Source organism: Nannospalax galili, unplaced genomic scaffold, assembly GCF_000622305.1.
Source record: "Nannospalax galili isolate Female #2095 unplaced genomic scaffold, S.galili_v1.0 scaffold1051, whole genome shotgun sequence".
In the NCBI taxonomy this organism is placed as follows: domain Eukaryota; kingdom Metazoa; phylum Chordata; class Mammalia; order Rodentia; family Spalacidae; genus Nannospalax; species Nannospalax galili.
Genome location: NW_008331995.1, coordinates 158,146 through 184,674, shown reverse-complemented (window position 1 = coordinate 184,674; position 26,529 = coordinate 158,146). Strand labels below are relative to the sequence as shown.

At 53.3% G+C, this 26,529-nt stretch overlaps 2 protein-coding genes across 11 annotated transcripts in view; one reads left to right on the top strand and one right to left on the bottom strand.

Moving 5' to 3' along the window:
• The window catches only part of Syt7 (synaptotagmin 7), a 60,060-nt gene extending 39,714 nt beyond the window's left edge, over positions 1–20,346 (top strand). For all 10 annotated transcript variants that reach the window (XM_008827105.2, XM_008827101.2, XM_029560635.1 and 7 more), the window contains 6 exons: positions 4,332–4,467; positions 8,268–8,538; positions 12,488–12,657; positions 13,058–13,172; positions 13,693–13,892; positions 17,482–20,346. In XM_008827105.2, coding sequence (XP_008825327.1) covers positions 4,332–4,467; positions 8,268–8,538; positions 12,488–12,657; positions 13,058–13,172; positions 13,693–13,892; positions 17,482–17,586 — 997 coding nt within the window. In that variant the 3' untranslated portion in view covers positions 17,587–20,346. The remainder of the gene's footprint in view (positions 1–4,331; positions 4,468–8,267; positions 8,539–12,487; positions 12,658–13,057; positions 13,173–13,692; positions 13,893–17,481) is intronic.
• A 4,170-nt stretch (positions 20,347–24,516) lies between these two features.
• Positions 24,517–26,523, bottom strand: Lrrc10b (leucine rich repeat containing 10B). Its single transcript, XM_008827096.2, has one exon. It carries the CDS (start codon positions 26,492–26,494, stop codon positions 25,616–25,618), a length of 879 nt encoding a protein of 292 aa, XP_008825318.1. The 5' UTR covers positions 26,495–26,523; the 3' UTR covers positions 24,517–25,615.
• Between the last annotated feature and the right edge of the window lie 6 nt (positions 26,524–26,529).

The window sequence follows — 26,529 nt, the reverse complement described above, 5'->3', positions numbered from 1 at the left end:
GGATTGGAGGACATAGGGTCTAGTGACATTCCCGAAGGTGGAGCTCTCACATACCTGATCCCCTGACCCCAACTTGGGCTGAGCTCACACTTGTACTCAGTTCTGCTTCCCATGAGGCCAAAGGCCTGTGGGAGAGCATGCGGTCCAGCGCTGGCTTAGCCAGAGCCTCACTAGACAACCTTGCACAAGTCACAGCCCGTGTATAGGTTTCTGATTCTGCCTCTGTCAAACGAAGGATTGGGCAGGGTGAACTCTGAGGAACACACAAAGCTTCTAATGAGGAAATTGGCCCTGGGGCTGAAGCACTTGTCAGATCCTGTGAGCTGGACTGTTTTGTTTGGATGGGCAATCCTGTTGCTCATTAAGAGGCCCTTAGGGACAAGAAGGAGCTGCCCCAGCCTGCTGCCAGGAGCTTGTAGGTTAGGGAAGGGGAGACAGGCTGTATTTGACAGCTGACTTGCCCTCTCGCAGAGGCTTCTGGAGACCAGTCCTCTCATTTCCTCTTCACCTTGAGTATCTATGTTGCATGTCTGGTGGGTCAGAAGTCCCCAGCGAGTAGAAGGGGAGAGTGGGACCAGTGCTTTCACTGCGTGGCACAGATAGTGTCAGGCCCTGAGCCTGTGTGGAGGGATGGAGTGTGGGAGAGGAGCAGAACCTGCCACTCCTACCCCACCTGGGCCTGACAAGCCACAGCGTCTCAAAGGCACAGGCAGACCAGAGGGGCAAGGCAGGGGACAAGAGGATGTAGGGGAACTGGAGCCCTCTGAAAGCTGGTAAGAATCCAAGCCCTCTGCCAGGGGAAAGGTGTGAAGTGTGAGGGAGCAGATGCAGGCTGGAAACGAGATTTCACATCACCCATGTGTTAATTAACCGGCTCCATTTCACCCAACAGCCTATTTATACCTCCTTACCACTCAGGTCTCCATATTTTAACATACCCATCCCTTCTGATCATGACATCAGCTTGTCCTCTGCCTGCCTGGGAAAGGTGGGTATGGAGGTGGAAGCTGCTGTCACCTGGCCCCACTTTCTGAGTGGACACACCTCATTCCCACTGGCTCATGCCCCCCACCATTCTCAAAATTCATTTCTCATGGCTCCTGAGGTTTCTACAAGTATTGGGCAGCTTCAAGGGGCTCTGGACTTAAGTGATTCCAACCTAAAAGGTACTCCTTGCCCATAGCTTGGCATGGGTGGCCCTTCCAGGCCCTGGCACCTTAGGGCCCCACTCTTCGATCTATAGACCTTGCAGCCACAGGCTAGGTTATTTTCTTCAGCATGTCCCTCTAGACCCAGAGTCTCCCTATCTCCCTGCCCTCCCCACCTCAGCTGACCCAGCTGTCTTGGTTGGTGTTGTGGGAAGCATGCCATCCCTTGGTCTGTTAATAATAAGTTCTTGGGAGGCAGGGCTCTGTGCAAAGAAGAAGCCACTCCAGGGTCCAGACAAGATGGATGGGTGCCCAAAAGCTACAGGGAGGTGGGAGGGACAGTACCCTTCCTCTGACCCCACAGTAGTTCTTGGTGCCCCTGAAGGCTTCCCTCCAGTGTCCCCCAAGCCCTGGGCTCAGTATATACCTCAAGGGGCTCTTGAGCCCAGGAGAGAGCAGAGGCCAAGCCAGTTGCTGGCCTCATGCCCAGCTGTGCCCATCCCACTCATTCACCCGCATCCCTACCACATGCTCACAGCCATCCTTCCAGCATTTCACCTTTGCTCCTCGGGATCCGAATGGTTTCCACCGTGGCCTCACCCCCACCCCGAGATGGGGGGCTCGTGGGCCAGGCCACCCCCATTGCTCGCCTCTTCCGAAGCCACCATGTTTCTTCCGCCTCTGTGTGTCCCCCGCCTCCTCTCTGCCTCTCCTGTCGGCCGCCTAGCTCCTCCTTGTCCCCTCGTCCACCCAGCAGCCTTCTCCACACGTTTGACTAACCTTTCTTAGCCTCTCCTCCCTCTCTATCTATCTCCTTCCTCCATCTGCTCCTCACAGGGGTGTCCCTGGGCCAGTGACGGGCCCCCTCGGCCTCTCCCTCTGCCTCTCCCTGTGCCTGTCTGTCCTGTGACCTCCGACAGCTTCAGGGGTGCTGACCATCTTTTCCCAGGCTGCTTTGCAGCTATGCTGACGCTGTGGTGTGGCCAAAATAACTCCAATTTTCTCATACCTTCAATCTCACGCTCTCTCCTCTCCTGCTCTATTTTTAACCTGACTTTACCTCTCCAGCTATTTCAGTCTGCTCTTCCTCCCCGTGCCTGTCTGCGTGAGCACGTCTGTGTGCGCGTGTGTGGCCGTGTGTGCGGGGCCGAGCGTGTGCCTGCCACTCTGTGTGCTGGTGTGTCTGTGTCTTTGGGGCACCTGGAGATCTGCCCAGGGGCAGGCTGGTGTGTCATGTGTTGTACAGCAAGGCTGGGTTCTCAAAGCAGGTGTATAGTGCACCTAATGACTGAGTGTTTGTCTCTGGGTTGCATCTGTGCCTTCCCTATCTATTTTGTCCCAATTCACATGCACACCTTTGCATGCTTGGGTCTCCTCTCTGGAGAGGTCAGTGTGCCCTTTGGCTGTGTGTGTCACCACGGCATATCTGGTTGACATATGCCCATTGCGCATGCCATCTTCTCCCTGCTCCTCTGGGTGTCTGTCAGGCTTGTATGTCTTTGTATGTGTATGTGTGTGTGTGTATGTGTGTGCACACCCTGCTGTTGGATCCTGGTGTCTTCCCCCAGGGCCTGGCATATTCTGAGCATGTCTGTCTCTGCCTGCTGTGGCCGCCTGTGTACTGCAAGCAGGTCTGTGCCCGAGGATGTGGCTTGTGTCCAGCCTGTGTGGCTGAGTCCATGGCTCTGTGCTTTCAAAGCTGTTCAGTTTTAACCTACCCCATGCCCTATGCCATCTCCTCCTCACTGCCTGTCCCCATCTCTTCCTCCTCATGGTCCCTGGGCAGGCTCTTAGTGGCCTGTCCCTGGGCAGGTTCCAACCTGGTCCCTGGGCAGGCTCTTAGTGGCCTCTTCCTATGTGCCAGCTGAATGGGGCCTGGGCTTACCACTTGCCTGTTAAACCAGAGATCCCAGCCTTCTGGGCCCAGCATGGCATTGGGGGTAGTCGTGGCTGCCTGCTAGGTTAGCCTGTCTTTCTCTGACCCTGGATGAGAGACTTATCAAATGTGTTGTCTGAATGGGAATAGGGTGGGGGCTGGGCCACATGGGGTAGCACATGCTGTACCCAAAGATGGACCCGAATTAGCACTTTTTGTGTGTGGTAGAAATAGAACCCAGGGCCTTTATTACATCAGACAAGCACTCCACCATTGAGCTAACTCCCTAGTCCTTAAATGAACTTGTATTAAATTTGATTTAAAATTTACTGCTCAGGGCTGGGGTGATAAGCTCTCTCAGTAAAGGGCTCACCACACAAGCATGAAGCCCTGAGTTCAATCCTCAAGAACCCATGTGAAAAAACAACTGGGCATGGTGGGTTTGTAACCTGGTGCTGGGGTGGTCAAGTCAGTCAGATCCCCTAGGGCTCTATGGCTATTTGGCAAATCCCAGACCAATGAAAGACTGTCTCAAAAACAAGACGAACAGCCCCTGAGAAATGTCAACCAAAGCCTCCACACACATATGCACACATATGCGCATGTGCACCCATACACATACATACATACATACATACATACAAATACATAGTGCTCCTCCACACTGGCCACATTGCAAACATACAGTTCCCAAGCACATGGCTACTACTGCATAAGTCAGCACAGAGAACATGGCTGTTGTAGCAGCAGACACTCTGTGGGATGCCATGTGGACAGTGGTCCCAGGCCCACCTGAGCTGCAGGGTGAAAAGCATCTTGGCTCTGATGAGGCTGAGCAAACACAGGTGGGGCTCTGGGAGCCAGACACTGCTGTGAAGTGTTTGCTGAGGGTAATGACGTGGAGAGACACCTGGACAGGCCACCTGGCAACTCCTCCTCCCAGGCTGGGTGGGGCAGGTCTCTGCAGAGCAGCTGAACTCAGAACGTCCATGTAAGCCAAGGCCTGGGAGCGGGGGGACTTCTGGAGGAACAGAAAGAATGGGGGCTTCCTCCAAATGACCCCCACAGGGGTGTTCAGCCATTCACCTGGGGCAGAGGCTGTAAGGAAGATGGGCCCTGAGTGTGAGTGTGGGTCTTCAGGGAAAACCAGGCCCTCTGTAAACAGGAGTCCCATTTCTGCCACGCCACAGGAGGTGACAGGAGCTAGGTTCTCAGAGAAGATTCTGCGGCTACCCAGGCCCATGGTGCCCAGCCAAGCCCCACCCCAGCCCACGCTCATTGGAACTCCTCCCCCACCTCATCCCCAGGTTGCCTGCAGGAGGGAAGGCTGTGAATACAGCCCCAGTGCCCGGCCAGACACCCCATGATGAGTCTGACCGCAGGACAGAGCCCCGCTCCTCTGTCTCGGACCTCGTCAACTCCCTCACCAGCGAGATGCTCATGGTGAGAAGGGTAGAGGGGTGGGCTGGGAGGGTGGGGAGGTGGAGGGACTGGAAGTGGCCAACTCAGGGGCCTAGATAACCAGGCCCAGAGTGATGACCATTCAAACACTTGTTGAGTGAATGAGCAAGGCCTGGGTTCTTTTCCCAGCTCTTTCATCAAAACTGCCTCTCGGTGTCTCAGTTTCCTCATTTGTCTTCCTTTGATCCCTTCTGAACTGAGAAAAAAAAACTAAAGAAGCCTATTTGTATAAGGTGTTTTTATGTCCTAGGAGAAAAGGCTACTGGGAAGAGGCCTTGTGGCAGGTGTTCCTTCTCTCCAGTGACATTCCATTAAGTGGAGGTCTAGGATGGAGCTCCTCACAATCCACCAGTGACCTTCTGTCAGGGCCTACAGCATGGGTGAACAGAAACCCATGGGTCCTGACGCCTGTGAGGCCCCACTCCAGTCCAGGTGCTCCTGTCCACACCCAAAGGCCTCAGCCCTGCAGGATCCCATCTAGGTTGTCCACTAAAGCTGGGGTTGTGATTTGTATGCACCCCCTAGTGGTAAGAGTGGGTCACAGCTACTTGTACTTTCTAGACAGTCCCTGGGTTAAAGCCCCAGGAGGGAGACCCACGGCAGGGCAGGGCATGTTGGCAGACAGGAACCAGTTAAAGGTTCGCTGGGTAAGAAGTCTACCAAAGGCTTGGAGAGGCTTGAGGTTGGGAACCCAGCACCTGCTTTGTTTCTTTGGCATGACCAGGCTCAAATCATTTCCTTGGTATCCCTCTTATAGAGGCAGGGAAGTGGGCTGGGAGGGCTCTCAAGTCCTCACCAGTCCTGACATTCAGTTCCCTTCCTTCACTCATTTCCCTGATACACAGATCCACCCTCCTCTATTTAGATTTCCAACCAGCTCTAACCTCCCAGCCCCACAGAGTTCCTTGCCAACCTGGCTTATCTCTAGTAATGATATCCACACTAGTCACAGTGCATCTGTGTAAGATGCAGCTTCCCAGGAATTGGACCTGAGGTGAAGCCCAAGAGCCTGCATTTCCCTTGGCTCTGGCCCTGTGCTGCACTCCTTCCATGCAGGCCAGCCCAGCCTCTGCTATGAGCAGCCCATTGCTACAGTCCACTGTGCCTCCCTGCACAGCCCCTTAATTGGCACTGTTTTCCAGTAGCCAGATTCCCAGAAGTGACAGCCCTTTCCCAGCCAGCTGGCCGGCCCCTTGCTGCCCTCAGGGAAGGGCCGGCAGACTAGGGCAGCAGAAGGAAGTACAGGTCCATCTCCATCTAGTGTGCTCCACAGATGCCCGGAGGTGGGAAGTCAAGTCTAATTGCTCAGTCCTCTGCCAGCACCCGGTCATTGTCATAACAGTGACAGCAAAGATAAGCAAGGCAGAATATGTCCTGTGACCTCAACCTATGGTGATTTGAAGATCCCAAGCTATAGAAACTGGTGGTCAGGAGTCACACACTTAGAGTAGACAGAACCACCCCCATCTGAGGCATACAGGACCTGGCACAAGCTGGCTCAGTGTCCTTTAAGGCTTCTAGAGTAGGGTTGGGGGAGTGGACAACCTGAATGGTAGTGTGATGGCTTGTCACTAGGGCTCGAGGCTGGGCCTTGAGAAGACAGAGTGGGTACAGAGGCTCTGCCTAGGGTCTCCTCCAAAAGCCAGAGGGACCTTAGGTGGGACTGGGGACATCCATGCCCTCAAGTGGCCCAAGACTCCACCCAAACGAGATGGAACTGGGAGGTACAAGTAGCCTTGGCTGGCACTGCCTGTTCATGCCACATGTCCAGCTACAAAGCAGGACTGCAGAAGGGATGCAGACCATTCACCCCCCGGGAGTCCTGCAGGCTAGGCCCTGTGGTCCCCAACCTGCAGGTGCGGGAAGTGAAGTTCATGGAGAGAAGGGCTGCTATGAACTGAGGGATAGCCACATTCTAGGTAGGCCTTTGATGGAGCCTGTGGGTTGTGGGATCAGTCAGTGGGGCAGAAAGGAATATCAGCACTGGGCTGGGCTGGGGTTGTATCTCACTTGGTGGAGTGCTAGCCTAACATGCACAAGGCATGCTCAATCCCCGGCACAAAATAAACCAGGTATAGTCATGCTCAGTGCTAGCCTAACATGCACAAGGCAACTGTCTTCAATCCCCAGCACCAAATAAACCAGGTATGGTCATGCTCAGGAGGTAGAGGCAGGTTCAGAAATTCAAGGCCAGCTTCTTCAGCACAGAGAAGTATAGGCCAGCCTAGGCTACATGAGACCCTCTCTCTAAACAAAAAAAAAAAAAAAAAAAAAAAAAAAAAAAAAAAAAATGTTCAGTACAGTTATCCCCCAGCCACTGCATGGAGCCAGGGGTCAAGTGCAAACTCTGGGTAAGTTTAGGAGCCAGGACAAGAGAATACCCACCATTGCTGGACACACACTTAGCTTTGGTTTCTGACTGGCCATCAGTCATGGGTGGCTTGAAGGGAGTTATCTAACATTTCTGTGTGCCAAGCCAAACTTTGAGCATGTAGAAAGGCAACGTACATGGCACAGGTCAGGGTTGGTGTATGGCAGGTATCTGGCCCATGTGTGGTATTTACTATCATGGGTGTGATTTAGAGCCTTCTCCCTGGTGCAGCAGCTCTTTGCTGTTGGTGGCTAGGGGAGGGGCTCACTCTGATCCTGGGATGTGGACCTGCTTTGATAGAAAGTGTGGACCTTCAAGTCAGAGAGGGTCCCTACTACTGTGCAAGCTTGAACATGTGACTTAACCTCTCTGAGCCAGTCTCCTCAGCATGAGGTCGATGACAGCTGCCTGGTCCGGCAGTAAGAAGGTGATGTACAGAGTCTTCACTATGGTAGGTGCCTCTGTCTGAGTCATTGTCACCTGTGGTATTTAGTGTTGCAGAGCCTGAGGCTGCCTCTCCAGGAAGCAGAAGGGGCCCAAAGGTTTCTGAGGGCATGTGGGAAAAGACAAGTGCCCTCTATTTTGTCCCATCAGCAGTTCCTTGGGACCCATTCCTTACTCTAGTCTGTCACCAGAGAGGCTGTGGACTCATAAATGCCCAGGCCAGCAGAGCCCTAAGGCCTCATTATTCCCAACAAGCAGCTACCCAATTGCTTCTCCCCTTCCCCTCTTGAGATGGAAATGTGGAACCCAACCCCTCCCTGTGACCATCCACTGCTGTCTACATCTGTCCCAAGCAGCTACTCTGAGGGATGAGGACTGGGCACAGGCAGAGTCTGGGTGCATAATCCCAGTGTCCAAGGTGCCTGCTCCAGCCTGATCCAGTCAGACTCCTTGGAGACAAAGCCTGGAAAGCCTGGTGTCTTAGCTTCTCATCAGCACACATTCCTCCCAAGCACTTGCCTTTCTCATCTTGTAAACTGCATCATCCATAGGCCCCAGAGAGTCTCTTTCATAAGAAATAAGCCTTTGAAGTCCAGGTTGAGGTGGGTATGTCTCCCATGAGTCCATGAGGCTGGAGAAGGAAGAAATGGAGGCCAGGACAGGTGGCACTTGGAGCTTGGCAGACCCGAGGCTGCAAGCAGAGGAGGGTGTCCTCCTGTGCACAGCTCTGGGGTCTAGGAAAGTCATCCTGGCCTGCCTCCCTTCCTTCCTGGTCAAGGCAGGGCTCTCTGGGCCTGAGCCTCCCCTGGCTGTGACTGTAATAGGTCACCACCCCAGCTGGCCCCACGTTGTGACTAGGAGAGGTTGGCTTATAGGCCTCCAGCCTAGGGAGGTGTTCGGACCCTGTTGGGCTGCCCAGAGGCCTGGAGAGGCATCCCCACCAACCTACCATCCTCTCCCACTGCAGCTCTCTCCAGGCTCTGAGGACGATGAGGCCCATGAGGGCTGCAGCCGAGAGAACCTGGGCCGCATCCAGTTCAGCGTCGGCTACAATTTCCAGGAGTCCACATTGACTGTGAAAGTCATGAAGGCCCAGGAGCTGCCGGCCAAGGACTTCAGTGGCACCAGTGACCCCTTCGTCAAGATCTACCTGCTGCCTGACAAGAAGCACAAACTGGAGACCAAGGTGAAGCGGAAGAATCTGAACCCACACTGGAATGAGACCTTCCTCTTTGAAGGTGAGGCTGGCGCTGTTCCCCACTTCCCACCTCCCACCTCCCTGCCCTGCACTGATCCCATCCTACACACAGGGCAAGACACACAGGGAGACCCATGCCTGTGCCACACAGGCATACAAACACACCTACAAGTATGTATGCATGAGTGTGTGTAGACAGATGCATACATGTAGGTGCACACACCCCAGAGGTGCCCAGTTAACCTGATGCATTTTGCATGTAGCTGAGATGGGTCTCAGGAGTCTACAGGAGCCTGTAACATACCAGCCACAAGTGGAGGAAGGAAACTGGGTACAGGATAGAGTTCCAGCCCAGACTCTGTGCTCACTCCAAGGAAGGCAGGAAGGATGGAGACACCTGTAGCATCCAGGGGTGCATTGCATTAGAGAAATCAGGTTAAAGGCCCTTGTACTTCTGGTGGAGCTGGACCCTCCTGGGGCTCTTCCCTCCCTCTTCATCTTATCAGTCTGTGGTTCAGGTTATTTCCCACTTGCTGTGTGGCATTAGGCAAGATCCTAAACCTCTCTGGGCCTTGGTTTCCTCATCTATAAAATAGAGGTCATAGTGAGAATTAAACCAATAGTAAATCTTTGAGACACTTAAAACAGGGCCTGACACCCAGAAAATGCTGATACCAGTTTGTTAAAGACATAGACTGCAGCTGGCCTCCAGGAGCATGAACTCTCAACCACTCCCAATCTTGTTCCAGAAGGCATTGAGCCAAAAGTTGGTTCTTGTTCCCAAAGCTGAACTTTCTCTCTTATGTCTGAGGACAAAGGATATACAGCTAGGAAACTGTTCCTATCCCAGGCCTGTAGGAGCCAGGGCCCCACCATGGGATGTCTTAACTCTTTCCCCACAGCCGGTTCAGCCAGTGAGAATAAGTCCTTGAGATTCCATTTTCTCTTTGTGCATTCCCTGGGGACTCATCCCCAACTGGCATCCAAGTCCATCAGCACTTGCCCATTCTGCAAGTTGACAACATGGTGTGTGCCTGTGTGTTTCCAGGCTCCTCCTCTCCAGCTCAGCATGGGCACCAGTTAGAGATGGCACAGCCAGCCAGAGGCTTGACATCTAGAGACACATGTAACCAGCACATATGAAACTTAGGGTGAAACTTAGGGGCAGAGCCCCAAGCCCAGCCCCTGCTCCCTTCTGCAAGTATCTACTCACCACCAACTCTTGCTGGGGACTGGGAGTTCAGAAAAGAGTGAGGCAATGGAGTGGCCCTCAGGTCATTCCTGATCTCACAAAGAACAAGTGTGTGTTGATAACTAAGCCATGTATTGCAGGACCCCTGGATGATCTCCCCTTGGTGTGCAGAAGAAAATTCCACCAAAGAGGGGCCATTCAAGATAGGTTCTGATGGATGAGTAGGCATTTTCTGTATAGGAGACTTTCACATCGCTCTGGAGAAAGCTGATTTGGGTACAGGGATCTCTTGGAGCCACTAATAAACCCAGGACACCTGTCTTCATGCATTTCACCTGAAGAGATGCTGAGGGTAGCCTGGGCAGGGCCCTTCAGGGCCTCCAAGATGAGCAAGACACAGTCCCTCTTAACAGGAGTAAAAGGAGACCCTGAAAGGATTCAGAGGAATCCTCATCCAGCTACTGTCCCTTCCTGTCAGAGGATCCTCCATGGTTGTGTCTTTGGTGATGGTACTAGAACCTTCCAAGGTTCTTCCTTCCCTTCATCTTCTTCATCAGTCCAGCTGTTGGGGATCCCTTAGATCTCCCCTTCTCTCCACTCGCCCCTCAGTTTAGGATCTCATACCCTAGACCTCCACCTGACCCTCCCAGAGTCAGACCTGCCCTCCTCTCTTTCCCCTTTCCTTCTGGCCACTCAAATGGGACAACTCACTGGCATTTACTCAGCCATGCAGTTTATTCTCTGTGTGTATGGTATATGTGTATGCAGGTACACGGGCACATTTGTGTATGTACAGAGAGGTCAGAGATCAACCTTGGATTTTTCCCTCAATCTCTCTCCTTACTTTTTGAGACAGGGTCTTTCACTGAACCTGGAGCTCACTCATTTACTAGAAGAGATGGCTCCAGAGATCCAGTGAGTACCTAGGAGCCACCTGGCTCTGTCCCATTCCCCACCCTCAGCTCTGGGGTAACAGAGACATACCATCACACCTAGCTTTTACATAGGTACTAGGGATCCAAATACAGGTCCTCATGCTTGCACAGCAAAGTACTTTACCCACTGAGCTATCTCTCATGCCCCCAATTATTTATTCTCTTAACAAATATTTTTCTGGGCCAGTGAAATGACTCAGTAGGTAAAGGTGCTTGCTGCCAAGCTTGACAACCTGAGTTCAATCCCCAGGATCCACATCATAGAGAGAACCAACTCCTGCAAGTTGTCCTATGACCTCCACACATGCGCTGTGACATGCATACCTATGCACATATGCACACAAAATAAATGTAAATTTTATTTATCAAGTGCCTAACTATGTACCAGAAATGGCATTAGATACAGGTGTCCAATTTTTTTTTTTTTTGGTCTTTTTGAAACAGGGTCTCCTGTAACCCCAGCTGGCCTAGAACTCACTATGTAGACCAGGCTGGCCTTGAACTCACAGAGATCTGCCTGCCTCTGCCTCCCGAGTGCTGGAATTAAAGGTGTGTGCCCCCACACCCAGCTCAGTGTTCAATTTTTTAAATCACAGAGGTAATTTCTGTGAACCCTGACCTGGCAGGCAAGCCACGAAATGATGGAAGAAACAGATAGATAAATCTATTTGGGCTTACCCTGGAGCCAGGAAAGGAAAGTGATGGAGTGTTGACAGGGCAGCCCACCCATCTGGCATGTCAAGAAAGCAAGCTCAGATCTGAATGATGTGAGTTGGCTGGAGCAGGAGTGGTGGGGTTCATGAGTCGGGATTGTGAGGAGCTGGAAAGAAAGCCCATGGGACTGGAGCCTGGCTGCCCAAGGAAGAGCGGGCACTAGCCCACGGGGGGGGCGGGGGGCGGCAATCAGGCCACATTGTGGAAGGACTGGGAGCCAAGGTAGGCTGGTTTTCCTTCTGAGTGCTCTGGGACCTTGAAAGGCTCTTGGCAGGAGCAGGCCGTGGCATGCTGGCTATTTTTAAAAGATCACTCTGGCCTCAGCATTGAGAATGGACCGTGGGAGGAAGCTTGGGAGCGGGGAGGGCGGTCTGGACACTCTTGTGGCTATCTGGGTAAGAGGTGCTGGTGGCTTGGGTGCCCGACATGGGATCTGTCCAGGATCAGGCTGATTCCTTGGGGAAAAGTTAAGGGGAAAACAGTCCCCAGGTGCTGGTCCAATCTGACTGGTGCATTTCGGGTTCCCCCTTGCCCTCTGTCTTTCTGGGGCTCAATTTTTCAGCCACATAGCCTCAGACAGTACCACTCACCCAGACTCACTCTGGAGAGCCAGGGGGACCTTGCCCAGCCCCTGAGACTGTTGTGTAAACCATTTGAGTCTCTCTTTCCCCCTCTGTTAAGTGGACAAGATACTCCAACAACAGACAGCACTGGGGGTAACAAGAGACAGGGTTCAGAAAGGGCCGCTGCAGGTGACAGCAGGACCCAGCCACAGGACACTCACAAGGCCTTCCTTCTTTCCTCCTTCCCTCCCTTCATTTCCTCTCCTTTTGTCCCTGTTTCCTCCTTCTTCCTTTCTGTCCTCCCTTCTCCCTTCCTTGCCTTTTTCTTCCTCCCTCCCTTTATTTCTTTCTCCCCTCCTTCCTTTCTTCCTTCTTCCATTCCATCCCCATCTTCCTTCCTTTCTCCTTTTCTTCCCTTTTTCTTTCCTCCTTCCCTTCATTCCCTCCTTCCTTCTTTTTCCCCCTCTCCCTTCTTTTCTTCCCCCTCCCTCCCCCTCTCCCACCATCTCTCCCTTTCGTTCTTAGTTTCTTTTCCTATTGCTGTGATAAAATACCCTCCTCACCTTGTTTATCTGCCCCCCCCAGGGTTTCCCTACGAGAAGGTGGTGCAGAGGGTCCTCTACCTCCAGGTCCTGGACTATGACCGCTTCAGCCGCAATGATCCCATTGGGGAAGTGTCCATCCCCCTCAACAAGGTGGACCTGACCCAAATGCAGACCTTCTGGAAGGATCTGAAGCCATGCAGCGATGGGAGTGTAAGCCCCCCTGCAACCCTCCAGCTGGAGAGTGCTGGGGTCAGGGCTGGCAGAGGATCCTGGTCCCTCTCAGCCTTAGAATGCAGCAGGGCTCTGAGTAGAACTTGGGTGGGCAGCCTCCAGGAGCTAGTTCCCACCTATGGTTGGAGTGCTGGGGTTTGAGATTTGAGCAGAGTCTCCTGGGCTGTGGAGTGAGCTCAGGACTCTGTTCAGGAAATTGGGAGTCCTGAGGGAGAACACAGACCTACCAGAGGACAGGAGATGGCATGACTGGTGACAGACAGTGTGGTAACACCCAGGTCAGGGCTAGTTCCCCCCCATCATCCATCATCCCTGCAGGGGAGCCAAGGAGAGCTGCCCCACCTCATGGCCCAGTCTCATCCCTCCTGTCACCCTGTAGGGGAGCCGAGGGGAGCTGCTCTTGTCTCTCTGCTACAACCCCTCTGCCAACTCCATCATCGTGAACATCATCAAAGCTCGAAACCTCAAAGCCATGGACATCGGGGGCACATCAGGTGCTGAAACTCATCACAACAGAGAATGGGCGGGCCAGTGAAAGTAGAGAGCTCCTGAAACCTGGGGGATCACCTGGGAAGTGGAGGGCAGGAGTGTGCTGGGGCCCTCACCCTCACCCTGGTCCCCACCAGTCCCAACCCTCCTGCTAGATAATTGGGGCCTCTTTAGGAAGGATATCCTCAGGGTCAGCAGTGCCCAGATGACCACCGCCCCTCCCTGAGTCAGGAAGAAAGGCCACTTTGTGGAGAATCCCTGCGAGTCCCAGCTTGAGTGGGGCTTGGGAAGCCCTGGTCTCTCTGGATGTCAGCATGAGGACATTAGGGAATAGCCGAGGTCCTTTCTGGCTCTGCCACCTGCTGATTGTCCCTGATCCCTCTCATTCTTGCCCTGGCCCAACCTCATCACCCTCCTGGGAAGCATGCAGCCAACCCCCACCTCATTTTCTACACCTGAATGGGCACAGAGATACTTGGGGTCTCCCTGACTCTGTTCCTCTGACCCTTCTCTCCTGCCCCCCAGACCCCTACGTGAAAGTGTGGCTAATGTATAAAGACAAGCGGGTAGAGAAAAAGAAGACAGTGACGATGAAGAGGAACCTGAACCCCATCTTCAATGAATCTTTCGCCTTCGACATCCCAACTGAGAAGCTGAGGGAGACCACCATCATCATCACCGTCATGGATAAGGACAAGCTCAGCCGCAATGATGTCATCGGCAAGGTAAGGGCCTGCTCTTAAGAGGCAGCAGGAGCTGAGGATGAGCACAGCCTGAACCCTGAGAAAGTCTCGTCAGTCCCTTTCCCTCTTAGGACTCCAGTTCTTTTTTCGAAAACAGGGGGGTGGGATGGGCTAATCCCAGTCTTCTGGCCTGTGTGTCCTTCAGGGCTTTGTCAGCTCAAGACAGATCACGAGGACAGGGAAAGAGAAAGAGAGAGAAGTGCCTTGAGTTCCTAAAGGTCTTCTGAATGGGTCCTCAGACTGGGTCAGCCCTGTTCAAGAGAGTGAGCTGGGTGGGGCTGTGATAGAGCCACAGCCAGCTATAAAAAAACTCAACCAGCTCCCAGCTAACCTTCACATAGCTGTGTGGCCTGGAGTAAGTCACTTGGCTTCTCTGAGCCTCTATGTTCTTATCTATAAAATGGAGTGAATGCCAATCCTCAAGAGTTTCCCAAGAGTAATATAAGAAGCTAGATAAAGATTCTGAATAAAGGTGACAGCTTCTCAAAGAAGCCAGACCCATCTTAAATTTTGCTACATTCTGATTGTTTTTAAATTTTTTTGTTTGTTTTGGTTTTTTGAGGCAGGGTTTCACTATGTAGTCCTGGCTTGCCTGGAACTCATTATGTAGACTAGGTTGACCTTGAACTCCCAGAGATCTGCCTACCTCTGTCACCCAAGTGCTGGTATTAAAAACATGTGCCACCATGCTTGGCAAGATTGATTGTGTCTGTCTGTCTGTGTGTCTGTCTGTGCATATGAGTGTAGTGTCCACAGAGGCTAGAAAAGGGCATTGGATCTCCTAGAGCTGGAGTTACAGGTGATTGTGAGCCACCCAATATGGGTGCTAAACTGAATTCAGGTTCTCTTCAAGAGCAGCAAGTGCTCTTAACCACTGAGACATCTCTCCAGTCCTACGGTATGATGCCATGACAGAAACTCTTTCACTTTCCTACTTTGAAAAGCTTGTTCCATACTTATGACTTAGTGTTGGAAGTGTGGGCTCAAAAGTCAGGTTGCCTGGGTCCAGGTTTCAGCCCAATTCTAATTTTTTGTTAACAGCTATCACCCGTCTGAGCTTTGTTTTCTCAAAATGAGAGCTCAGCAGTGTCAGCTACACAGTGAGATGGTTGGCCTGGTACTTGGAACATATATGTTAGCTATTATTACCATAGAAGTTAGTTTTGAAATGTTCCTACCCAGAGCATATGTAGCCATCCATTCAGTCACAGCAGTTTGTTTTTTGTCATTTTCTCATTTTGTTTTTGGTGGGGGTTTTTTGTTCGTTGTTTGTTCATTTTGAGACAGAGTCTTATGTAGATTATGCTGGCTTCAAACCCACTACATTGCTGAGGATGACCTTGAATTTCTGATTCTGCTGCCTCCATCTTCCTAATGCTGGGATTACAGGCATGCACCACCATGCCCAGTTTATGCAGCGTAAGAAATTGAATCCAGGGCTTCATGCACACTAGGCAAGTACTCTACCCCAGCCAAGTCATAGAAATTTGACCAAGAACAGTGCAGGGGACCAGTGGTCAGGGTGAAGGAAGAGAAAACACATGTTCTGGCCTTGCTTAGAAAAGGATGGTCTGGCATCAGCAGGGCAGGGGCTGACCTGAAGGCATTTCTCAGGCAGATGAAGGGAGAACCTAGCAGTTGGAGAAAGGCAGCGTGGCCTTGCAGAATGAACCTGGCCCTGGGAGTCTCAGGCAATCTGTGAGCACAGAACTCCAGCCACAGCACGTGCCCTGGGCAGGGCCTGCTGACAGCCCACTCCCGCACACTAGTCCCTGGCACAGCTCAGCCTTTTAGAATGAGGTGTTCCTTAACAGACCTACTTTCTGTGGGTTAAACCAAGGTAAAATTGGTTTTGTTCTTGCTTTGACCTGGGGTAGTTTAAAAAACCCAAGGACCTTAGAACCTTTGAGTCCCAGCCCCAGCTTAGTGCCTGGAGGCTGGGAATCTGGCCTTGCTCTATCTGGGCTGTGGCAATGTTCTGTGTTTAGGGTGCAAATTTGGGTAGGCACATGGGCACTTTGCTGGGATCCTAAGGTGATGGTTGGGGCTGTTGGTCAGTTAGCCTTGGGGAGAGGGAAGCCCACTGACTGAAAGGACTCAGTTACTTGGGAGCACCAGACATGCACTCTCTCCAGCTGTCTGCAGGGCAGGCGCTATCAGCCCCATTGCACAGAGGGACCTGAGGCTACAATGAACACCACCCCCCCAACATGGCACAGCTGGGATTTGCTCCCATTCTTTCTTGTTTTATTAGCGTACATTTTATTTGAATTATTTTATGCATCCATAAATCTCAGACTAGCCTGAGATTCACTGTATACCCTAGGCTGGCCTCAAATACACAGCAATCCTCCTGCCTTAGCCTTCTCAGTGCTGGGATTTTAGGATTGAGCCACCACACCTGGTGAATAGGGGGGTGTTCTTTCATTTTGGTCTTTTTGAGACAGAGTCTCCCTGTAGCCCCAGCAAGCCTGGAACTTACTATGTAGACCAGGGGGCCTTGAACTCACAGAGATCCCGCCTGCCTCTGTCTTCCGAGTGTTGGGACTAAAGGTGTGTGCCACCAAGCCTGGCTCTGGTGAATAGTTTTAGATTTACAGAAAAGTAGCAAAGCTAGTACAAAGTTCCCATACTCCTCTTACCCATTGTCCCCAGTGGCCAGCCTGTCATAGTGCATCTGTCACAGCTTTAGGAACTGACATGGTGCCTTGCTATGAACCAACCAGCCTTTATTTTGTTTCACCAGTTCTTCCATCAGTGCCCCACCTCTGCTCTAGGATGCAAGCCTGGCTAGTACATCATACTCAGGAGTCATGACCCCCAGGCTCCTCTGGTCTGTGACAGTTTCTCAACTTCCAACTTGTCACCTTGATGCCCTGGCCAGAGTCCTACAGCCCCTGCTGGTTTTCTTCCAGTGCCCCTGCTCTTAAGCACCCATCAGTGTCCAGGCTGGGCTCAGCTGGGCCTACCTTGGGGGTCTCTGGAGCATCCCTGCATGCAGCCCAAGACTATGAAGCCTTTATACAGGCCTGGGCAAGATTGGTAGTCTAGAGCCCCCAAGACCTGCCTTACACTCTTCTGAACTTTTAGACCTTGGCTGGAGGTTGGGGCCGGTTGGTCAGTTAGCCTCAGGGAGAGGGAAGCACACTGACTGAAAGAAGTCAGTTACCTGGGAGCACCAGACGTGCATTCTCTCCATGCTTTAGTTTCCCTATCTGAAAATCCTGTCAGGTTTGTAAGGACACTGTGACCTTTGGATGTCAAGCCCATGATGCAGAGAGACTGGTGGGTAGGAAATGTTAGGATGGCAGACAGTAATGATGGTGCCTCCTGGTAGGGCAGGGAAGGATGTCCCAGCCTGCTACCTGTTCCTCTACCTTCACCCCACTGCAAAATAGGTCGCAGTCTGATATCAAAGGGCCAGGGACAGCCACCCTGAGGGAAAGCAAAGCCAAAGCAATATCTCAGGCTGGTAGAGGGAGGAAGGACAGCCTCTGTGGGTTAGGTTGTCACCACAGGGCAGGGGCTGAGTCCTGGAACCTGCCATAATATGTCTTCAATTTCTCCCTAGATCTACCTGTCCTGGAAGAGTGGTCCCGGCGAAGTGAAACACTGGAAGGACATGATTGCTCGTCCCCGCCAGCCTGTGGCTCAGTGGCACCAGCTGAAGGCTTGAGTGGGGCCAAGGGAGGCCCGGGGGGCCAAGGCCTGGTCTCCATCATGCCCTCACCACTTTATGCACAATGCTCAGCCCCCAGCCCCCTTGGGTGAGGGGAGAATCCTGAGGGCTCAGCCAGGGAGGGGTCCCAGGACTCCACTGGGCCCCATTTCTAGGAAGTACCAGCCCCCCCCAAGGGTCCAGTTCTGGGGCGGGGTTCCGGGAGCCATTTCCCTGCTTTGCCCCCTTCCTTCCTAATTTGCTGATACTAAAGAAGTGGGGGAGAGCTCAAGAGCCAGATGGGCAGATGGGCAGATCCCTCCAGTGGCCCGCCAGGTGGGCATAGCCCCCCGTTTTCTTTAAGGCAGTGCCTGGAGAGAAGCCACCCCCTCCCCAGCCCCCATTTCGGGGCCCCAGGAGAGGGGAGGCCGAGGCATTTGGCCCGTGATAGGCCCGTCCCTGGTTTCAGGTGCCGGATGGGCCCTGGATGCCAAGGATAGTATATAGCCCATGCTCTGGGGTCCTGGAGCCATGGCCCTGGGTACTTGTATGTATCTACTCCGTGTGTGAGCGTGTGTGTAGGGGGGGTACTCACTCCCTGTCCCCCTGGGGCCAGCAGTGCTGACAGGCTATAAGAAGCAGAGTTTCAGTTTCGTGAAGGTGAGGTGGGGTTGAGTCAGGCAGAGGTCAAGGCCACAGAGGATAGGAGAGGGAGGGGCAGGGACAGCTAGCTGAGTGGGAGGGGTAGGGACCAGGGTAGATGCCTCCTGCCACCCTTCTTCCCCTCCCTACTCAGAACTCTCCAGTAGCAACTCCCCCACCTCAATGTCATCCCTCGGACCTGGACCCACACTTTGTAGGCACCTACTGTGTGCATGGCATTCTACCAGGACAGTGCTCTCTGCCTTCTCAGGCATCCCTAACCCCTCACTCAGAGACTCTAGCCTTCCCAGATCTCATACCAGTCAGGCTGGCATCTGCTACACACTTTCTGGTTTAGGTTATATCCCACCCACCCCTCACTCCAACATATTTGCAGTACTGATCTGCCAATCCCCCAACACACACACACACACACACACACACACACACACACACACTTTCTCCAGGCTGTCCACCCTCCCTGGTTCCACCCACTGTGCAGAGGTAGCAGGGAACATTCCAGGAGTCTGAGGTTGCCACACCCAAAGAAGATGCCGTTTCTCCTCCCAGCCTCTGCTGGGACTAGAACTGGCTTCCCCTTGGAGACAGCAGACTCCAAGATGATCCCTCCTAAACCTTGTCATCCCTCTATGCAAGTCCCCGTATTAAAAGACCCAGCAGACAACAGAGCCTCAAATCCAGGGATTCCGAGCCTGAGCCTGACATTCCTACCACCAGGTGGCGCCAGACCACCATATCTTTAGTCGCAGTTCTGGGCCACAGTTCAGGCCTGGATAGCAGGCCTGACACCCCAAGGAAGGGGACTCTGGATTGGATCTGTACATCCAAAGTAGGTAGCAAAAGCATAGGTGTTTGGTGGGCTTTCCGCTTGAACTCTGCTTCCTGTTCTAGGCAGTGAGATTTCTATTGTGGGCATCAAAATGTTCTTGAATTTCATACCCCATCCCCACCTTCCCCCTGGGACCTGGATGATATCTCATATGTAGTAGGTGAATCATTCTGTAGAGTGAAGAATGCCATTGTAAAGCACATAGTCTCCTATTATCACTTGTAAATCCAAATGTTTCTATACTGCAGCTTTTGCTTCATGTGGGGTCTGCCCCAACTGCCCTGACCCACAGAGCACAGCCCTCAGACACTGTATGGAGTAGGACAGGAGGAAGTCATCAATAGTCTGGAGAGGTGAAAGGAATATCTGTCATCCTTCCCTCAGATCTGCCTTGGTTTCCTGTACACCTCTGACTTGCTGGAAGCAGGCAAGTCTGCACCGCCTTCCAGGACCCAACTAACTTGCACCCAGTGGGCGTGGCAACAGCTAGCCATTTATATGAATCACACCCATGCACTTCTTATCCAAATACAGAAGGCATCTCCCATACAGAGTCAGTTCCCTTCCAGTCCCTACCTAGGAACATTGGCGACCCAGCCTGGGATTCCTCAGCCCCCACCTTCAGCTGCAACTGGAGATAACAGGCAAGAGGCCCTAGGTGGAGGGCCCAGGGCCAGGTGGGTTGACACAAGAGGCTTCTAGAGAATATGGAGTCATCTAGAGAATATGGAGTCATCTAGAGAATATGGAGTCAGGGGCAGGATGGTCTAGGGCAACTGGGGAGCAGGGAAATGGAAGAACTTGAGGGTGGGGAGGGCATCAGAGCTCTGTCACCACCATCCCAGATCGTGGGCAAGTCACCCATACTCCCTGGACCTCAGTTTCCCCATCTGTAAAATGATGGTAATAATACTTCACCTACCTCATGGGGGAGGTTGTGAGGCCACCATCACCTGACCTGGGGGGGGGGCTCAAGGCAGGAGGACTCTGAAGGTGCTACCAAAGCAAAGTGTCACCGAAACCTGAGAGCAAGGCCCACCTGCCCTTCCCCCACAGAGCCTCTAGGGACCACCAGAGCCAATCTGTCTCTTCACTGTGTCCCAAGCCCCTTCATGAGCATCATCTGACACCTTCGTGGGCACCCTAGACTTAGCTGTTACCTTGTTTCAGTATCCTTTCCTGTGACTGTCTTCTCCATGTTAACTGCTGTACAAATTCCACCTGCCCCCACACCCCCCCCCATCTGCTCTCTGGCACTAGAGGCCAGGGAAGGGACAAAAGGAAAATGGTCTACATAGTAAGTTCCAGGCCAGCTAGAACTACAGGGAGACCCTGTAAAAAAAAAAAAAAAAAAAAAAGCCAAGGGGTCTCCCAGTCCAGCTGGAGCCCCCAGGGGTGGGGATAGGTGGCCGCTGTTTGTATTGTGTTTGAGTCCTTGAGCGCAAGTGTTTTATAAAAAATAAAAACAAAAATCCACTATCACAAAAAAAAAAACAGCAAAGAGAAATGAAGAAAAATAAGGGAAAAAGAACCATACAAAATTTTTCCACCATATGCACCCTCTAAGCCAGCAAAATTTCCTCTTTGCAAAATCATATTTTTGTGGGAATGGGCCCTGCTTTTTGTGGCAAGGCCTGTTCTGATTAATAAAGGATCATGAAAAAGTAGGGCCTTGGCTGTTTCCTCTACCGGTCCCTGCCCCCTCACCTCCCCAAGGGAAATAGCAGCTGGGAGGCGGGAAGGGGAGCTTGGGGCTATCTTCCCCAACTAGTCACCTCTCGGCCTTGACTTTTCATTGGTGGCCTGGGTCTACCAGAACTTCCATCCCATCCTCAGATCTAGACTATGATCCCCAAACCTCACCAGCAGTCCAGAAAGCAGGGAGCAACCCAGGTTAGGTCTAAAGTAAAGTTTAGTAGTAGTGAAGTTTCCCCCAGTTCTCTTGAGGCTTACCCAGCTGGACACGCACCCCCTCTTTTCCCAAAGGACCCTTACCTTCCTCCCAGGTAGGTTAGACAAATCAAAGGTAGTACCCGCACATATGCACCACCACCACCTTACCATCACCACCTGCTCAACTGCTATGATTTGGAACTACTGTCTTCTTCCTGGTCCCCATCAGGGAAAGGACAGGCAGAGAGCTCTGGGTCTGCCAGCTGTGTCTGTGGTCTTTCTCCACCCTGTTCACTAGACTGATTCTCTGGGATTTGAAAAATGTCTCCAATCTAAAGAGCCTCCACAAGTTCCAGGCTGAGGGCCTAGATTGGACTCCAATCCCGTCCTGTCTGTGGCCCTGGCAAGCTGCATCCTTTGTCCTACCCTGTGTCTTCTGTCCACAAAGAAGCAATAACTTCTCAGCCACTCCCAGCCCAGCCCAGGGCAGCTGGCCTGGCAGCTCTCAGGGTACTGCAGAACCAAGTACTATATAAGTTTCAGGTAGGCACAAAGGGAACTCCACATCTCCATGGTCCCTGCCCCACTCTGGAGTGAAGAAGGTCACATACCTTCTGTTCCCCTGTACCTGGAGCCAGCAGCTGCATCCTCAAGTTGCACTAAGCCCTCCCCATTCTGAAGCTGCCTGCCCTCTCCCCTTCTGCCCCCTTAACTTCCAATGGCCTGTTTTAAACATCTCTTTAAAAGGTATGGGCTGGGAGGGGGAAAGAGTGGTTTCTTTTGGAATCTAGTCCAGAGGTTTGACGGAGTCCTGGGGTCAATTAAGTAGCTTCAGGGACAGAAACACACACACACACACAGAGCATGCACTCCAGGGCTTTTGTTTAACCTTTCTCTGGGGAAACAAGCCTGGGAAACAGCCTCAGCATAGACAGCTCAGCCCAGCAGAGGTGCCAGTCTCTGGTCACCGGCTCAGGGCCTGTGCCCTAGACGTCTCTGGCCTACTCTCTCAATGCCTGCTCTGAGCTACTTACCCATCTCTGCCTGTGCCTGGGACCATCTTCTTTTCCTACAACTCCCTCCTAGATACACTGATTCCCAGCCTTCCTGGCCTCCTGGTTCTCCTCTCCCTCCCTGATAAAGATTGCCTGAAGGACAATCTGAACAACTGGATGCCCCAGCCTGAGGTTTCCTGGACTATTTGTCATGAAGTCATCGCCGCATTGTCTGGATCCTTTGTGTGTTTGTGCATGCGTGTGTGTGTGTGTGTGTGCGCGCGTGTGTGTGTGTGTGTGCGCGCACGTGTGTGTGTGTGTGTGCGCACATGCTCGCATGCATGGGCATGCAAGTGAGTGAGTGTGTGTGTGTGTGTGTGTGTGTGTGTATGTGTTTAAGTATAGTGTCTCTTAGACTGTGAGCCCTTCCTTGGACAGGGTTCCCTGTCTGAATAAGTGTTCAGTGTGGCATGCCTGGGTGTAATAATAAATGTCCATCTTCAGAATCACAGTGCTCTGATGTCTTAAGGAGGCAGCGGGACAGATGGCCAAGAAAGCGTATGGTCTTACAGGAGGAGGGGTGGTGCTTCTGGGTAGGATCTCCAATTCTCAACCACCCCACTTTCCCCCTTTATCAAGTCCCTGTGGGGAGGAGCAGTAACAAAGCTGGGAAAAGACCCTCCTGACACTCCAGTTTGTGCTGCTCTGCCTGCCGGACAGGCGGTCAGCTGGTCTGAAGACTTGGGGACTGGAAGGGAGGGGGCAAGCTATAATTCCCATGTCTCATTTGCAGACCTGTCAGGCAGCCAAGGACAGCGTACTTCTTTCACAGTGTGAACTGAGCACCAGGTTAAGAGTCCTCTAATGGACCAATGGGCAGGTTACATACCCTCCCCAGTTTCTTGCCTACCGCCTCCGTTTGCCCTAGTCTTGTGATTCCCATAGCTTTCCCTCCCGCTCTTTTGGCCTCCACCCCTGCCTGGTACAAACCCAACTCCCTAGAGCTTCCTGCCCCCGCCCCCCAACTGCCCACAAGATGATATAGGGACCATAAATGAGGTTACGAGTGTCCTGTCCCCTTTCTTCCGGTCTCCTAGAGGCTAAGGGGAAAGTCAGGAAGAGGGGTAGGGGAAACCCCTCACACAGTGCTCTCTCCATCACCAACTGGAGCTGCACTTGTTCAGGGGAACTAGCAACAGCCCCTTCCTTTCCTCACAGAGTGCTTTCCAATTATCAGCATGCGCTCTAACCAAACAAACTTTCAGATGCAACCAGCTCCTCTATGGAAGCAAGTGAATACCACAAAGCACAGGAACAACCATTCTCTCTCCCAGACAGCCTCAGTAGCCCCTGCTGGGCTGATAAACAGCCATGGATAAGGGTGCCAAGCTTGACAAATCAAAAGGGTAGGAGCCTGAGCACCTCAAGATGAGATGTCCCACTGCAGGCCTTTTGTCCAGACTGGGTGGTTTTGAATGAGCCAGGATATCAGGGAAGGAGGTCAGAGAAATAGATTGGAGAGAGGAAGGAAAGCAGAGCTCTAGTTCCTTGTGAAAGGAAAGTAGATAAACAGGACGTATGGAGAATTGAGCTGCAGCATCAGACTTAAATAAACCCAACTCCAACAGATGGAGAGAACAAGGGCCAAGGGCACCCAGACTTAATCAAGATCACTCAGATCTAGGAGGGGAGCCCAAACCTAGTTCCACACCCAGGGGATTTCCCCTATGCCTGACACAGTTTCTTGGGTCAAGAGGTCAACTCCTGGTGGGCTGCAACCACCCAACCCATGTGATTACCTGACCTCCCAAATCCCTACCCCCAAGTTCCTGGACCCCAGGAAGAGCCCCAGCCCCAGATGGAAGCTCAACAGGGACAAAGTCCACAGCTGGGCCCCAGATCCACCTTGGAAAGCAGGGAGCCAGTCTCCCAACCTCTTCCCTCTCTGAATACCCACGGCCTTCGCTCACTCACTTCAGACCCATGCCCAACCTCCTACTTACCCAGGATCCAGCCCAAAGTCCCAATCCAGCTCTGGAGCTGAGCCTGACCTTTTGACCTTATAGGACATCAGTCCCTGTTGCCATGGTGACAGAGGCCTTCTCATGGGAGATGGACCTGTAAGCTTGAGGTTTGACCATTTTCTTCCTTTATATCCCCTCCCTCTTGAACAATGAGGAGAAAAATGATGCTAAGATTGGGGGGCTGGGGACCAGTACTGGGAAGAGAAAAAGGTCAGCCTAATTGGTTGGAGATTCAAGAACATCTAAGAATCAGGACCTTCAAATTAAGTTGCAGATGACGCTACAGCACAGCCAAAGGTGCAGTGAATGGAAAACAGGGGAGATACTCAAAGACATCAGGAGACCAGGCTTAAGAGGCCAGTGTTACTTCTCTGCAACCAGCAAACTAGTTCCCCAGAGAGGCAGGACACAACAGCTGGCCAGGGTCATCCTGACACCAAGCCAGGGCACACGAATAGGGGAGGTGCACTCACAGAAGGACCTGGTGCTCCAGGGATTATAAATAAATAGACATGTGGGAAACACACATTCTTTCTCCAAGAAATATAATTTATGTTTACAGCCATTTTTTTTTCCTTCCTAAAGAAAATACTACCTTGTGGGGCTCTAGCCCCCGACAGTGTCCCTGAGTGTCCTCGGCCCTGGTCCCCTCCTCCTGTTATTGCTTGGATCTGGCCCTGGGAATGCAGAGCCTGTCTCCTTACCCCCTCAGGGGCTGTCCCTGGTGACAGAGTGGAGGCACACAATGCCCGTCCAGTGCCCCATGCTGTGCCAGCCACCCTGGCTGTGCCCATGTAAGGAAATGGAGAGTGCAGGCAGTAGGAAGGCGCTGAGCAGTCTCCCAGAGAGCGCAGAACCCCTCTCTCTTCTGGGCAGGAGGCCCTGGAGGCACAGTGGCTTTTCAAACTTGACTACAAGCTGTAAGGAAGGAAAGGGAAGGGAAGGAGCGAGCTCTTTACTCAGCAAGATTTCAGGCACATGCTGAGAGGCGAGGTCAGAAGGAAAGGTGGGAACAGAGACCCAGCCTTCTGGGCCCCATACAGATACCAGGGGACCTGGGTAGGAGGGTAAGCAGAGGGGGCCTGGTGGAGGGCAACTGAGGTAATTAGACCCCAATCTGTGTCCTGCTCTTGTCCTGGACCGAGTCCCTACACCCTGCCCTCCTGAGCCAGACACCCCAACACACACACACACACACACACACACACACACACACAGCCATTTTATCCTACACAGTCCACCCCAGAGGTAGTGGCTCCAGCAACAGATACGGTGGGCCTAGGAGACCCAAACTCCAGATGAAGCTGGGCACCCTGGGCATCCGGATTCACTGAGTAGGGATGATTGATTCCATGGATAGCAGTGACACTGGTTCCAGGAGGAAGCTAGCTCCTCTGTTGTATGGCCAGTGGCTCTACCCCAGACTTCTTGGTCTGAAAACTGTCCAGAGGTCTGCCCAAGGCATCTTATTACCCAGGAGCATCTGGAGATGGCCTCAGGCATGCCTGTGCCCAGAGCTGGCTCAATGCCGCTCCTCCACTGCCCCCAATCAGGGGCCTAGCAGCATGCAGATCCAGGCAGCCAAGTCTCCCAGAGCCCTTGCTTCCAGAGTGGCCAAAGCCTAACACCCAGGGCAGAGAGGCTCAGGTGCCCAGTCCTGGAGGAGCTTCCAAGGCATGGAGGCTGTCTCTGGGGGGGACCAGGACTCGGGGTCCAGAGCCTCCTATAAGCAGGTCTTCTTCCTCCTCGTCCTCAAAGACCCGTGCTGGACGCCGGAGTGGCGGCCGCGGCGTGGGCTCGTCGCGCTCAGCCATGCGCTCGACGGCGCCCTCGCCCACGAGGAAAACCGTGTCTGCGACGCGCGGGGGTCCGGTGACCGGGTTGTGGTCGTAGGAGAAGACGCGCAGAGCGCGCAGCGGGTGCAGGTCGGGGAAGCCGCCCAGGCGGTTGCGGTCGAGGTCGAGGATGTGCAGCCGACCCATGCGCAGCAGCGCGGGCGGGAACTCCTCGAAGCGGTTGCCGTAGAGCCAGAGGCCGCGCAAGCCCGTCATTCGCGGCAGCTCTGCTGGCAGCGCGCGCAGCCGGTTGTCGCCCATCTGCAGCGATTGCAGCGCCACCAGGCGCAGCAGCGGCCGCGGGAAGCGCCGCAGGAAGTTGCCCTCGATCCAGAGGCAGCGCAGGCTCTGCAGCTGCGCGAAGTCGGCGGGCAGCGCCAGCAGCCGGTTGCCGCCCAGGTAGAGGCGTGTGAGGCGCGGCAGGCGGCACAGGCCGTCGGGCAGGCGCTCCAGCTTGTTGAAGTCCAGCGCCAGGATGCGCAGTTCACGCAGCTCCTCGATCTCCTCCGGAAGCTCACGCAGCCCGGTGCCGCTCACGTACAGCTTCTGCAGGCGGCTCAGCGCGCACACGGCGCTGGGCAGCCGCCTCAGCCGCCGCCCGCTCAGCTCCAGCTGCTCCTCGCCGCTGCGCAGCTGCTCCTCGGCGTCCGACGGCAGCTCGTCCAGCGTGGACTCCGCGATGCCCATGGTCACCGGCCCCTGCCGGGGCCGCCGCCACCACG

Coding starts and splice junctions, on each gene's coding strand:
- Lrrc10b (XM_008827096.2), bottom strand. CDS start 26,494: ATGGGCATCGCGGAGTCCACGCTGGACGAGCTGCCGTCGGACGCCGAG.